The sequence below is a fragment of the Hipposideros armiger genome, unplaced genomic scaffold (assembly GCF_001890085.2).
Source record: "Hipposideros armiger isolate ML-2016 unplaced genomic scaffold, ASM189008v1 scaffold_118, whole genome shotgun sequence".
NCBI classification, from domain to species: domain Eukaryota; kingdom Metazoa; phylum Chordata; class Mammalia; order Chiroptera; family Hipposideridae; genus Hipposideros; species Hipposideros armiger.
The window spans coordinates 631,717-644,672 of record NW_017731468.1 but is presented as its reverse complement, the minus strand read 5'-3'; the positions used below and the strand labels follow the sequence as shown (position 1 = coordinate 644,672).

The 12,956-nt window shown below is 36.4% G+C and overlaps 1 protein-coding gene across 1 annotated transcript in view; it reads right to left on the bottom strand.

Moving 5' to 3' along the window:
* The window catches only part of THADA (THADA armadillo repeat containing), a 323,536-nt gene that overhangs the window by 291,845 nt on the left and 18,735 nt on the right, over positions 1-12,956 (bottom strand). Inside the window, exons 8-14 of the mRNA XM_019647913.1 lie at positions 12,091-12,185; positions 10,904-11,124; positions 9,134-9,840; positions 6,992-7,143; positions 5,942-6,097; positions 5,097-5,219; positions 2,345-2,468 (exon numbers count right to left, since the gene is read on the bottom strand). Coding sequence (XP_019503458.1) covers positions 2,345-2,468; positions 5,097-5,219; positions 5,942-6,097; positions 6,992-7,143; positions 9,134-9,840; positions 10,904-11,124; positions 12,091-12,185 — 1,578 coding nt within the window. The remainder of the gene's footprint in view (positions 1-2,344; positions 2,469-5,096; positions 5,220-5,941; positions 6,098-6,991; positions 7,144-9,133; positions 9,841-10,903; positions 11,125-12,090; positions 12,186-12,956) is intronic.

The following is a 12,956-nucleotide window of genomic DNA, read 5'->3' as shown; positions in this document are numbered from 1 at the left end:
AGAGTTGCTGGTTCAATTCCTGGCCCGAACTGAGCTGCCACTGAGCTGCCAACAGGTGGCAGGATGGCTCAAAAAAACCACACACAAACATGGGCCAGTGAAGCAACGTCCTCCACAACTAGACTGAAGAACAAAAGGACAGCCACTTGTCTGTTCCCCTCCCCCAACTCCCCAAATAAATAAATAAATAAATAAATAAATAAATAAATAAATAAATGAAATAAATATCCTTCACTTAATTGTATCTGCAAAGACTCTTCCCTAGTAAGGTTCACATTCATGGGTTCTAAGGATTTGATGTGGGTATCTCTTGGATGTCATTTTTTCAGCCTCCACATCTTAATCAGCTGATCAAATTTATCATCCTGAATAATGGGACAAACCCATTCCATGTACCTCCTGATATGACGCTTTGAAAAGAATACCACATCACCTATGCAATATTGCTAACAAAAATATATAACCTGAATCAAATCATGAGGAAACAATAAGACAAACCAAACTGGGATACATTCTTCCAAAATGTTAATGTCATGAAATAAGATACTTTCCAGATTAAAGGAGGCTTAAGAGACATAACAAAATGTAGTGTGTGATCTTGGATTGGTTCCTGGATCACAGAAAAAAAAATTTTTTTAAATAGGCCACATGTTGGAACAAATGGCAAAATTTGAATAGGGCGTGTATATTAAATAATAGCATTGTATCAACATTAAATTTCCTGAATTTGATCACTGTATTATGGTTAGAAAATTAATAAGAGACAGGGAGATAAAGAAAATACAGCAGTTTCTTGAATAATATCCTTTCCTTCAATATCCTTTCATTATAACATTGATGAGGGAAAAAAACATTGATTCTGGGCCAGGGCCACTTTCTGTGTGGAGTTTGCTCGTTCTCCCCATGTCTGCTTGGGTTTTCTCTGGTTATTCCAATTTCCTCCCACATCCCAAAGATGTGCACGCTTAGGAAACTGGCATGTCTAAACTGTCCCAGACTGAGTGAGTGTGAGTGTGTGTGAGTGGCCCTGCCATGGAAGGGTGTTCTATCCAGGTTTGGTTCCCACCTTGTGTCCTGAGCTACAGGGATGGGCTCAGGCCACCCATGACCCTGCACTGGAATACACAGATTAGAAAAGAATTACCTTACTTGTTTTTATTCATCTTTCTTAAATGTATGTATAGCTCACATTTATTTCAATGCTTAATATCAGAATTGTTTTGGGGCTTCTTTTAGAAGTTCGCCTGTGTTTTTGTGACCAAAAATATGCTGCAGGAACTTAGCTCTTGTTTGTATCAAGTAGCCTGTGGTAAAATTGGTTCCGTTATACCTTGTTTCACTTAAAGTCGCTGTTTCCAAGAACCCACTGACGCCACTAAGTGAGGGCTTACTGTATGGCAACATATAACCTGATGAATCTAGGAAGAGGGTACACTGCTGTGCACTGAACTATTCTTGAAACTGTGCTGTTGGTTTGAATTTTTTTAAATAACAACTTGAAAAAAAAATGGTTTTCTTCAAATGAAGCAAGCCTGTATTAACATCAAATAACTCTCCTTCCCACCAACAAATTATGCGTTGCCTAAAAATTAAAAAAAAAAAAAATCTGCTCTCGTGTAAACAAACCATCCTGGTCCTCTGGCCATTCCCTGCGAAAGAGCAGCTGAGCAGGATATTTTTCTGTTTGACCGTAATCAAGAAAGACTGAGCACAAACAAAAAAAAAATCATACAAAAACACTCATGTATGGGGATCAAAAGAATCATTTCTTGTCAAAAAGAAAAAAAAACAACCAAAAAACCCCTAACTCAAAGGGAAGTTAACTGCTCAGCCTCTTTGAGTACCACACAGAAGGAGAAGCAAAGGGCATCGTTCAATCAGAATGCCTGGAAATGATATCCTCATATTGCCTTTCTGACACCAGACTGAGACTTATGAAACAGATAGCATGTAAAGGGAAACCACATTTTAACCACCGAGACTCACTGAGGAATGTTATACATGAGAGAAACTTTTTTTTTTTTTAATTTTTAAAACTTAAAGAACAGATTGGACATTATATTGAAAAGCAACATACATATTGGGGCTGGGTCAAAGCAGCAACTCTTCTCATAAGCATAGTCCATGAAAACTGTAGTTTTGGGTCAGCAAATGATAACTGCAAGCAGTTTCTCCCCCTTATATCCCTTAATTATGTCCAAATAAGAATTTTATAGTGAAAATAAAGCCTCCCATAAGAACATGAACAGTCAACAAAACTCAAACTTCAAATAAAACAAAATGTTAAAAAAAGTATGTGTCTTGAAAAAAACAAAACTTTCCCCAAACATTACTGAAAACTTACCTTCTGGGGCGGGAAAAACTTCAGCTATTGAGCCTAAAATGGTTAAAGCTGAAAATCTAGTTGGGTAGGAAGAGCCAGGAAACAATGCTTCAAAAAGACTGTTGCAAATGGATGACATGAAATTCTAAAAAAAAATTACAATAAGTATAATTGAGTTAATTCACAATAGGTTATCTTCAAAGTATCACCTTTAAGGGGGGGGGGGTTCTTTTAATTGAGAGAAAATACTTTTTAAAACAATACTCCTTAACTTCCCTTGACAATTCCAATTGGCACCCTTGACCGTGACCTACATAATGACTTTAAAAAAACCCTTCTTTGTACAGGTCCTATTGCACACCACACAAGAAAAAAACATATTTTTAGTGAAAACAGATCTGCTCAGTCTTGACTTGTGTAAAAGTTATATGAATATTGATTTTCTTCATCAGGGACATTCGGGCATCAAAGATACATATACTTTTTAAATCTTAAAATGACCAAAGATCCAATATATACTGCCTGATAAATTTGGAAAATGTAATACTTTATAAATTTGGCTATAATGACATAATTCATAAAAAAAGCCCAACTATTCCATTGTCTTCTATCTGCTCCTTTGAGATTCCTGCTCTACCATTCTGCTTGATAAAAAAATGAAAACTTTTAGTAAGATGCAACTTTTAAAAAAATCCAAAGTGGGAAATAACTTTACCCATGATAAAGTCTTCTTCCTCTAATTAAAAAATTATTATTATTATTGTTATTTTCATTTTTATTTCTGTGTAATGTCAAGAGAAAAATTATAAGGAAAAGTTGTAATTCTCAAGCATCTCCTGTACTGCTATGCCCTGAAGACATGTGTTTGTAACTGAGCAACATAAAAGCAGCCCTCATCCCGAATGACTATACAGGATCCCTGCATTCATTTCTTTGGTCAAGGACATACAGCTTTGGGAACTTATACGGTAGGCCCTTACAGGCCCTAAGTAAGGGTTTATTAGTTTGTTAACTCTGTTGGGTTTCAAAAGAATAGGGTAGTTATTGAAAATGTCCTAATTAAATTAGTTTTCATTACAAATGAGTAGTCTAATACTTACATTGAAGGGCAATTAGCTCATCCTTGAGGAATGGCCTTATGCTAATTGTAGTGTGAGTTACAGATAACAGTTCTTTCTCTCAACCAGACTGGATGGAACCACAATGGAGGCAGGACATAGCACATTTACAGCCCTAGTACTCACTACACTGCCCTACACACACAGAAGGGGCTCAATGTATGCTCGGGTCGCTTTTAATGGCTCCTCATGAGGCTTCCTAATACTTTGGCTTAGCATTCAAATCCCTCTACTACCCACCCCCAATTTGATTTTCTAACTCATTCCCCATTACCCACCTCCTCTATTCCCCCAAGTATCACACGTCATTCACACCAGTGAATTCACCAATCTCCAAATTCTCCCTGTACTTTCTTACTTCCAGGCCTTCACTCAAGCTGGTACTCAGGAAGAAGCTATTCCAATTTTGGAGTCAAGGGCAGGCCTGGAGCCACCACTAACCAGCTGAGAGAGAGATTACGTAATCTTTCCAGACTTCAGCGTTCTCACTGCTGAGTGGGAATAATCACGCCTCTCTCACAGCCTTGTTATGAAAGGTTCAATGAGAACATGGATATAAAAGCATTTTGTAAATCTAAAAGTACTCTAGCTATTAATATCAGTTATTTAGGTATGAAACAGTCTCCTTCCCTAGGCTTCAAAAGACATCTCTCCCCACTAACAGCCTCCTCTTCTTGCACGTAGTCTGTTGACTGGCACTGAGCATACCACACAGTTATGATACGTTGATAATATCGTGCCCAAGTTGCAACCTCCAAAAGCCACATGTGGCTACACCTGGGAGAAACTATCGGATCCATGAGATTGACTCAATAGATTAAGACTCTAAAAGACCAGTTTTCAAAAAAATAAAAATAAAACAATAAATAAAATAAATAAAAGGCCAGTTTTCTAAAAATATATATCCGCAAGCACAAACTAAAGAAACCATCCATAGATCCATGAAAATTCAGACTGTCAATCCACAAAACAGGTTTTGCGTTTCTAAGTACCCAATTCAGAGACAAGATCATTTTACCTCTTGCAAAAAAGAAGTAAAAGAGATCTGTTTTCTTAGATCATCTAATAATGATCTAAGAAAGGCCAAAAAATAACTGTTCCATGTCCACAGTAAGTGCTGAATATATATTCTAATCAATTTTAATGACTCCCAGCAAGGCTTTTTAGAGTGATTTAGAGTTTATAAAGAGCTTTCTCATGTAATCCTCAAAACTAACTTTTTCATTACTAATCCCGCGTAGAGTTGAATAGACTCATAAAGTAAGCCAATGAGTCAGTGGCAGAATTTAAGGACATATTAGGCAGAATATTTCCTTAAAGTCTAGGTTGTGACTTTTCAATCTTCGTTGTTGGCATTTTACAAAGATGAAGCTGATTTCAGCCTTTGTATAAGAATATAATTTTCTAGGTAGCGTTTTACCTTTCAGATGTAAAATTAAAAACTAAGGACCATCCATACTAATGCTTAGAGTAGATATTGAGGCCACCTCAAGAGAAGTACAAAGCACCAGGAGCAATATGTAAAACCCAGCTCGAAGGAAAAAAATCACAGAAACACTGCCCACCAAGAGACTTGCATTTATTTCCCTTTAATGCTTATTCATAATTGTTTTAGGTTTCTTAAAATTCCATACGTCTAAAAATACATCACCTACCTTATATTGCTGTAAAGAAACAGATGGGTGTTGTTTGGTTAACTCATTCTCTGGTTCGTGCTTGGATTTACTTTGCTCCAGTTTATAAAGTACCTGAGAACTTTCCTGTATCCTGCAAAACAACTTTTAAGAAGAAGAAAAATGAAGCTATGTGAACCACGTTAACCATAAATGTCAGCCTACAAGGCAAAGGAACAACTTTCTCAATTCTTTAGGTTAAAACTTCAGGCAAAAAGAGTACTGGTTTAAACTCTTAACATTTCCAGTGTTTATTTTTGACTATAAAACTAACATTTATATTTTTAAAACCACAACCAAAATATTACTGCAAACCAGAATACAAGTCATTAAACCACAGTGCTACTTCCTTTAGGTCAGCATGACCCTAAAGATGATATACTCACTGCTATACTGTACCAATTCCTCACCCCATAAATGTGTCATGTGATTAATGCAAGTTGAATTGTTCAATAATGACCATTTTGTAAGGCACTTCAAGAAACTATAAAAATACAAGAGCATCCATCCTTCGTCCTCTTAACAAGTTTTCTTAAAATAACTTACACCCTGAAAACCCATCACTAGATTATTTTTTCCTTTCAATAAAAAAAGAGCTCCAGTTTGATTTATTACACCAAAATAAAAGGACTTTTCACTCTGGACTTTAATGCCCAATGTAAACTTTATGGAATCATGGAACAGTTCACAGAAGGGCCATGAAGAAATGTGGTAGTCCAAGCCCAGGACCATTATTCTCATGCTTTCTCAAAACCCAGACTCTTTTCATAAATGGTTTCCAGAGCAAAATTCACCACTTTGCTTTACTTTCTGATGAGAAATGCTACCTTTTTAAGAAGAGAACAGATCTGTTGCCGCACCCCTGGAGACTGACTATTAAGATTGTATGTGATAAAGAATTGAATCCACTGCATTTCTTCTGTGGAAACGATTTCTGTGCTTCGATTACTTTCGCAAAGCAAGCCTAATGTATCTATCCGCACCTAAAACACATCAAGCAATAAAATATTAATTTTTCAGTGAAGTGAGGGAAGCCTACACCACTTGACATGTTTTATTATTTGCATAGGCTACCAAAGGGGAAACAACAGTAAACCTCCGTTTACCCACATGCACCTCATAAAGTTCCCTTATCCCAAAGACCCTGTGGTTATTCCCTATACAATTATTTTATTAATGTGGAGATAAAAGTTAACAACCTTAAAGACTCTTTAGTCCACAGCAATGCTCAACTTCATTCTTTTTTCCCTTTTTTCTCAGTGACACTTTACCCCAGGACCTCATCACCTCACTCTTAGAGCACCGTCATGCACATCTAACTGGTCTCCCATTAGGCAAAGTAATCTCTGTTTCCATTACTATCACTTCCTTACTGAAGGCAGAGTGCCCCTGGTTCCCAGTTAGCAACAGAATGAAATCTGGTCCTCAGCCCAGCATTGGAGTCTTCCCTAAAATGGACAAAACACTCCACTCCAGCCAAACAATGTCCTTAACCATCCTCCAGACCTTGTTTATTTGTGTCCTTCCATTTTCTGTGCTGCCCCAATGCTTCCTCTCCTCTAATCACATTTATCACTTTCCTACTCAACCACCACTATGCTGATCAGTCTCTTCTGAGCTTCCCAAGTCCTCACGCAGAAAGGCACACTTCTATCTATATTGTCTTCTAAGCGTTTCCAGTTGTAGTATGTAGATTTTTTTATCCCCTCAAATAAACTTAAAGAGCCTGAATACAAGGTCTACCCTTTTCCTTTTCTATTCATCCTCCTTATAAACCCCCTTCAAACAGTGCTGGGCCTCTACATTGGACTGTAAAATGAATAGATAAATCAAGGATCTACTGCACATATGAATTCCCTGCTATTTTGTGTACTTACTTGGCAGTGTTGATGAATTAAGCCTTGCTTTATTCTTGCACTGGACACAAGACTCCGCCAGGCATCAGTTGCAGACTGAAGATGGCCATGAGCTCTAGCTGTTCGCAGACATGCCATCAAAGCTCCCAGAGCCCCTCTACTATTATAAGACCCTAAGGATGGAAAAGACTGCTCTTATCTCTAAAGCACAATAACAAAGACCACGCACTACTAAGCTATGTAACAAATACCACAATTTTCATGTTTAATATATTTCAAGATATAGAAATAATTTTAAAGAAAATTCTAACAGTTAAAGTTCCTATTATAAAACAATCATTATTCAAAAGATTTAATAGATCTTGTGTCAATAATTTCAAGTAAGCATAATCCCTTTATCATTAACTTAAAGAAATAATAATATTTGGCTAATAGTTTTCCTTTTTCCTTGACAAAAACAAATCAGGAATTGAATCAGGGAAAAAAAAATCAGGTGGAGAAATATTTAAAACAATAAACTAAAATGACTTTCAACAAAAACAGGAAAAATACTCCAGTGGTTAAAGACCACTATTTCTCTAAAGATAAACACTTAACCTCTCTACACATTTTCAACTTACTGCTTCTCCCTAGTAAAGAAGATAAAAGGATCACAAAGAACATGATTCTTTCAGTGGCTAGGACACCAGCCATTACTGAGGGGACAGAGTGGCTGGCTCACAGGGCACCGCGCTATAAAACTTAAGAGTGCCTCACATTTCAGAACAGACTCATGAATCCTGAACTTCAGACGGCTTCTCAAAAGGCAAGATCAATTATTTCAAATAATAAATAATGGCTCGTTTTTTGTATAGGAGTGAATCAAATTTTTCAGCTATCTCATGGTTACTCTTTAAAGTAATGAACGTTTTTAACTATTTCAGTTGGAAATATTCTTAAAATGTGATGGAGGGTACTATATTCCTGATTTGTTAAACAGAATGTAATAATTTTAATATTTGCATGATGAGTCAGGATAATAATCTTATACATTACTGAATTATGCTTTCATGCAGTGATTCCTTCAGGGTTACTGAGCTTCAGTGGAATGTTTACCCCTATTCTAAATGACTACAGCGAACTGATTTTCTTCCCCAGAGACAAAAACTTGCTACTGCCAATTTACCTGTCTTTAACCTTGCCTAAAACAGTTTTTAACCACTGTTTCAATCGCTTCAATACAAGTTATATAAAACACATCAACTTTTACTTCAGTCTGACAGCCAAATAACAAATAAGAACTTGATAAAATAATTAAAACCTAGTACAACAGTCTCCCGGTATCCATGGTTTCACTTTCCCAGTTTCAGTTACCTGAAAACATTAAATGGAAAATTCCAGAAATAAACAATTCACAAGTTTTAAGTTATGCACCATTTTGAGTAGCGTGACGAAATCTCTCACCATCCCACTCTGTCCTGCCTGGAACATGACATCCCTTGTCCAGCATCTCCACACCGTAGATGCTCCTACACGTTCCTCACCCATTAGTCACTTAGCAGCTTTGGTTATCAGATTTGGTGTCATGGTATCACAGTGCTTGTGTTCAGGTAACACTTATTTTACTTAATCATGGCCCCAAAGTGCAAGAGTAGTGATGATGCTGGCAATTTGGATATGCCAAAGAGAAGCAGTAAAGTGCTTCCTTTAAGTGAAAAGGTGAAAAGTTCTCAACTTAATATGGAAAGAAAACACTAATCACATGCTGAGGTTACTAAGATCTACAGTAAAAACAACTCTTCTAGCCATGAAATTGCCTAATTTATAAATTAAACTTTATCATAGGTATCTATGCATAGGTAGTATTTATAGGGTTTGGCACCATCCACAGCTTCAAGTATCTACTGGGGGTCTTTGAACGTATCCCTCGCAGATAAGGGGGGAACTACTGTAAAAGAAACCTCATAATCATAACTAGAATCAATCCTTAACTTGTAGAAATGACTTCAGCCAAAAAAATCCTATTTAGCTATGTACAGGAACATTTGTTTCAATCATTAATATACTCCTTTACTATTTATAGAAGTGGTAATATTTAAATTTGAATATAGTCAACATCTGCCTGGATAACTACACTTAAGCATCCTAACTAGAAATTACTAAAACAAAAATTCATTTTCTTACCAGTTTTAGCATCAGCAGAAGTCTGAAGAATCTTTACCATGTAGCTTAAACTTTCAGGGTTGCAATTTAATAATTTTGGCAAGTAATAATCAATCACATAAGATTTTTGATCCAGATTTCCTTCACACAGTATGTAAAGGAGAGGAGAAACCCAAGTCTCATGCCATTTGTCAATCCAAGTACTGTCCACAGCCTGAGATTTCAAATGACTCTTATGATTTTTAAACATGGTTTCCAAGAGATCACTTGCATAAGGTACCAGGGACTGGTCCCCCATCACCTCTAAGATTTGAGATGGAATAGTTTTAGCTAATGCCAAAATATGTTCAACTCCGATACAATCTACTACACAACCAAGGCATATGTATTTTCCTTTAATATGCCATTCCAATCGCAGAAGACTCTCCGTCAATTCAAAAATGAAACCATCAGCAGCCAAATCTGACTCTTCGAAGCCGGACTTTCCTACAGTGAGCTGGTGCATTTGGAGAATATTTCTGAATATGATTTTGGTTTGGTGTCTCAAAGCGTCCAATGGATGTTCCCAGTGGGTATAGACATATTCCAAAAGTCTCCTAACTATGCTTGAATTCCCATTCAGACTGTCCTTTAGGCTTGGAGAACTTGATTCAAGGACATGTATGGCTGAATTAGTCCAAGATGCCAAAATTCTAGACAGAAACATTTCCAGTGTTGATTCCTTGATCCTGAAGAAAAATGAGCCATGTTATTATAAAGTAACTAGTACAAGAAATTTCATTTTATAATTGTTTTAAACTTTAAAAATATAAGATACAAAGAATGATCAGAAAATTCAATCATTATTAAATTACAACAAAAAAATTACAAACAAGGCCAAAACAGATCTCAAATTTGTATATGAATCTATTCATCTTATAATCCAAAAAGGGATACGAGGAAACTTTTGGGGTGATGGAAATGTGCATTATTTTGATTGTGATGATGGTTTCAAAGGTATTTTAAAACATACTGAGGGGTTAGGGTTGGAGAAAACCCTGTAAATTATATCTCAATTAATCTGTATAAAATAACACAATGAAGAATAAATTTTAAAGTATGCACAATTTTAAAACATGTACAATTTAAAAATATATATAAACTGAAAACACATAAAATTTATTTTAGAACATGGTAGTTTTCTTCCTTTATCTACATGTTTTTTATTATCAAGCTGTATCTATGGTTTGACATTTTAAGCACATGATCACTTTCAGGCATTATGGCAAAAACACCAAAAAAACACAAAATACAATCCAATGACGTCAAAAGGCCTGGTTATAATTCTGGCTCGGGTGTGTATTAGCAAAATGCTCTTAGGTTGAAGCATTTACTTTTGTAAGTTTCACTTTACTCATTCAACAAATTAGATTTCTTATTCTATCTATCAGACATGTGAGGATGACAATGAATTATCTATGATGAAGTTGTTCATAAACTCTAACGCACTACATATACAGAATTTTTTATAGTTTTTTTTAAATGCTAGCATCAGAAACTGAATGTTAAAATTAATTTTAGCAATGTTCACCACAGGTTAACCTGCACCAATAATTTCTGTAAGTTTCTCCCATCATTCCATTCTTTCTTGTTCTACTTTCACACTCACTTTATTCCCTGCACCTATCTTCCTTTTAATTTAGGATTATCCTGACCACTTTTCATTGAATTACTAAATACGCTGGCTCCATTGTCATCTTTTAATTATCTGACAAGGAAAACAAAATATGAGACGACAGCATCAAAACTCACTGTGAACTCAAGGTGAACAAAACATGCACAGTATCCAAGAGCAGGGCCTCCCCACTTGGGCCCATCCTCCCGTTCTGCCAGTCCAACATGGTGAGGGTCCCCTGACACAGGAATAAGAGTGCCGACTCAGAGACATCCACACAACAGAGGCTCCTACAGCTGTTCAGAAACCACTCGGGGACGCTGGTGCAGTCCACGGAACGGAGAAGCAAACTACTAATCTGAAAAATATAACACAGCTAGTGCATCTAAAGCCTCGAAAACTTTTCAGAGATATTTCAAAATATAAGTCCAAAATTCTCTTTCTCCTGAAACACCCTAGGAAAAATGACTGAGCCTAAAGGAAAAGCCACGAGTGTTAAAATTATTATAACAAAAGGGGAAAAATTGAGGCGAAGTACATGAACCGTGTTGCTGGTTTGAATGAACTGATAGAGCACAATACATCGCCACCTGCAGGTGGATGAGCTTAACTAATGCTTTTAAGAGGTGACTTAGAAATAAAAACTTTTCATTTTTATCCAGCGATAATCACTTTGTGTGATGTCAGAGAATGGCATGCATCTATTTTTGCATAAAGTCAAGCAAAGAGCTAAAATAAGTTTCTAGATAATACAGTAAGGAAAAAGAACTGCTCACCTGAAATTGATATAGAAAAAAAATTAAGTAAATAAAAATAAAAATTAAAAAAAAGAACTGCTAGTAGTAAATACAGGGATTGTGGCCCAAAACATACTTTCCATATAATCAAATTCGCTGAACAATTGAGTCTAGCATGCTTCCTGTCTAAAGTACAATACTTGGGTTATTCTTAAAAAATAGTTATCAAAAAGTTATTACTGTATGTGTCTGTATGTTAATCTCTGCATAATTTTAATATTACAAATATCTTTTATTATACTGAGAGATGGAACTGAACACATAGCACTAGAGAAAAGCTAGAAGGGTATACACCAAAAAATGTTGACAATGATTATCTCTGGGAGATGGATTTATAGGTAACTGTTGTCTTCTTTCCGCTTTATTTGTATTTTGGGAACTGTCTTGTTATACATAAAAGAGAAAGGTCATCAGAAAGATTAAGACTATGTAAAAAAGTATTTTTAAATTCACTTTCTTTAAAAATACTTTTAAAACACTTGTCAAACTACCAATAACGTGCAATTCTAAAAAGGAGATGCACTCACCAAATCGGGAATCTTTTCCTCTGGATGAAACATAGCTTTAATAAAAAGAATAACAGCTAATCCAGATGTACTCTGAATTGTTTGTAAGAGGTCATCTATTTGGCAAAAAAACAGAGTGCATGTATTAAATGACGACAGATATTCTAGGACAGAGGAAAAGAACAGGGTCAGACAGCTCTGGTGCAATTTCTAGCTTGACCGCTTCCTAGGTGAGTAGGCCTTGGGCAAGTTATTTAACCTCCCAGGGACTCAGCTTTCTCTTCTGTAAAATGGGAAAATAAAACTGCTATCTTACACAGTTGCGAGGCTTAAGTGAATAATGGACATAAAGGCCTTTATGCCCAGCACGTAAATGCTCAATAAATGTGATTCCTTCCTGCTGTCTCCTCCAACATCCACTCTCTCTTCCTTTCAATCCACAGCCTCCCAGCATATCAAGCAGCCACATCGCCTGTCCTCTCCCCTCCACTGATGCCTCTGCATCCCAGCCCCCGACATACATCACTTTTTCTTAAAGTGATTTCAGGGCTTGTGTAAAGAGCCTACAGCAGTGCTAATTACAAACTCTGCTATTGTTGGCACTGTACCCAGACAATCTTGATTGGCCATCTTCTTTTTGTTTTCTACTAGCCTCTGGTTTGTCAGAAAGTACACAAAATAATATGGTGATTGGCTTAACCTGTTGTAAGAATTACAAATACGAGTACAGTAAGTCCCCCACTTACAAACATTCGAGTTGCAAACTTTTCACAGATACGAATGGACCTTGCATTACGAACATTCGTAGATGCGAACAAATCATGGAAGTAGCTCACGTGTCTGCCGGACATTGTCACAGTTGTGCTGCTGTGTGCTTACTGTACAGT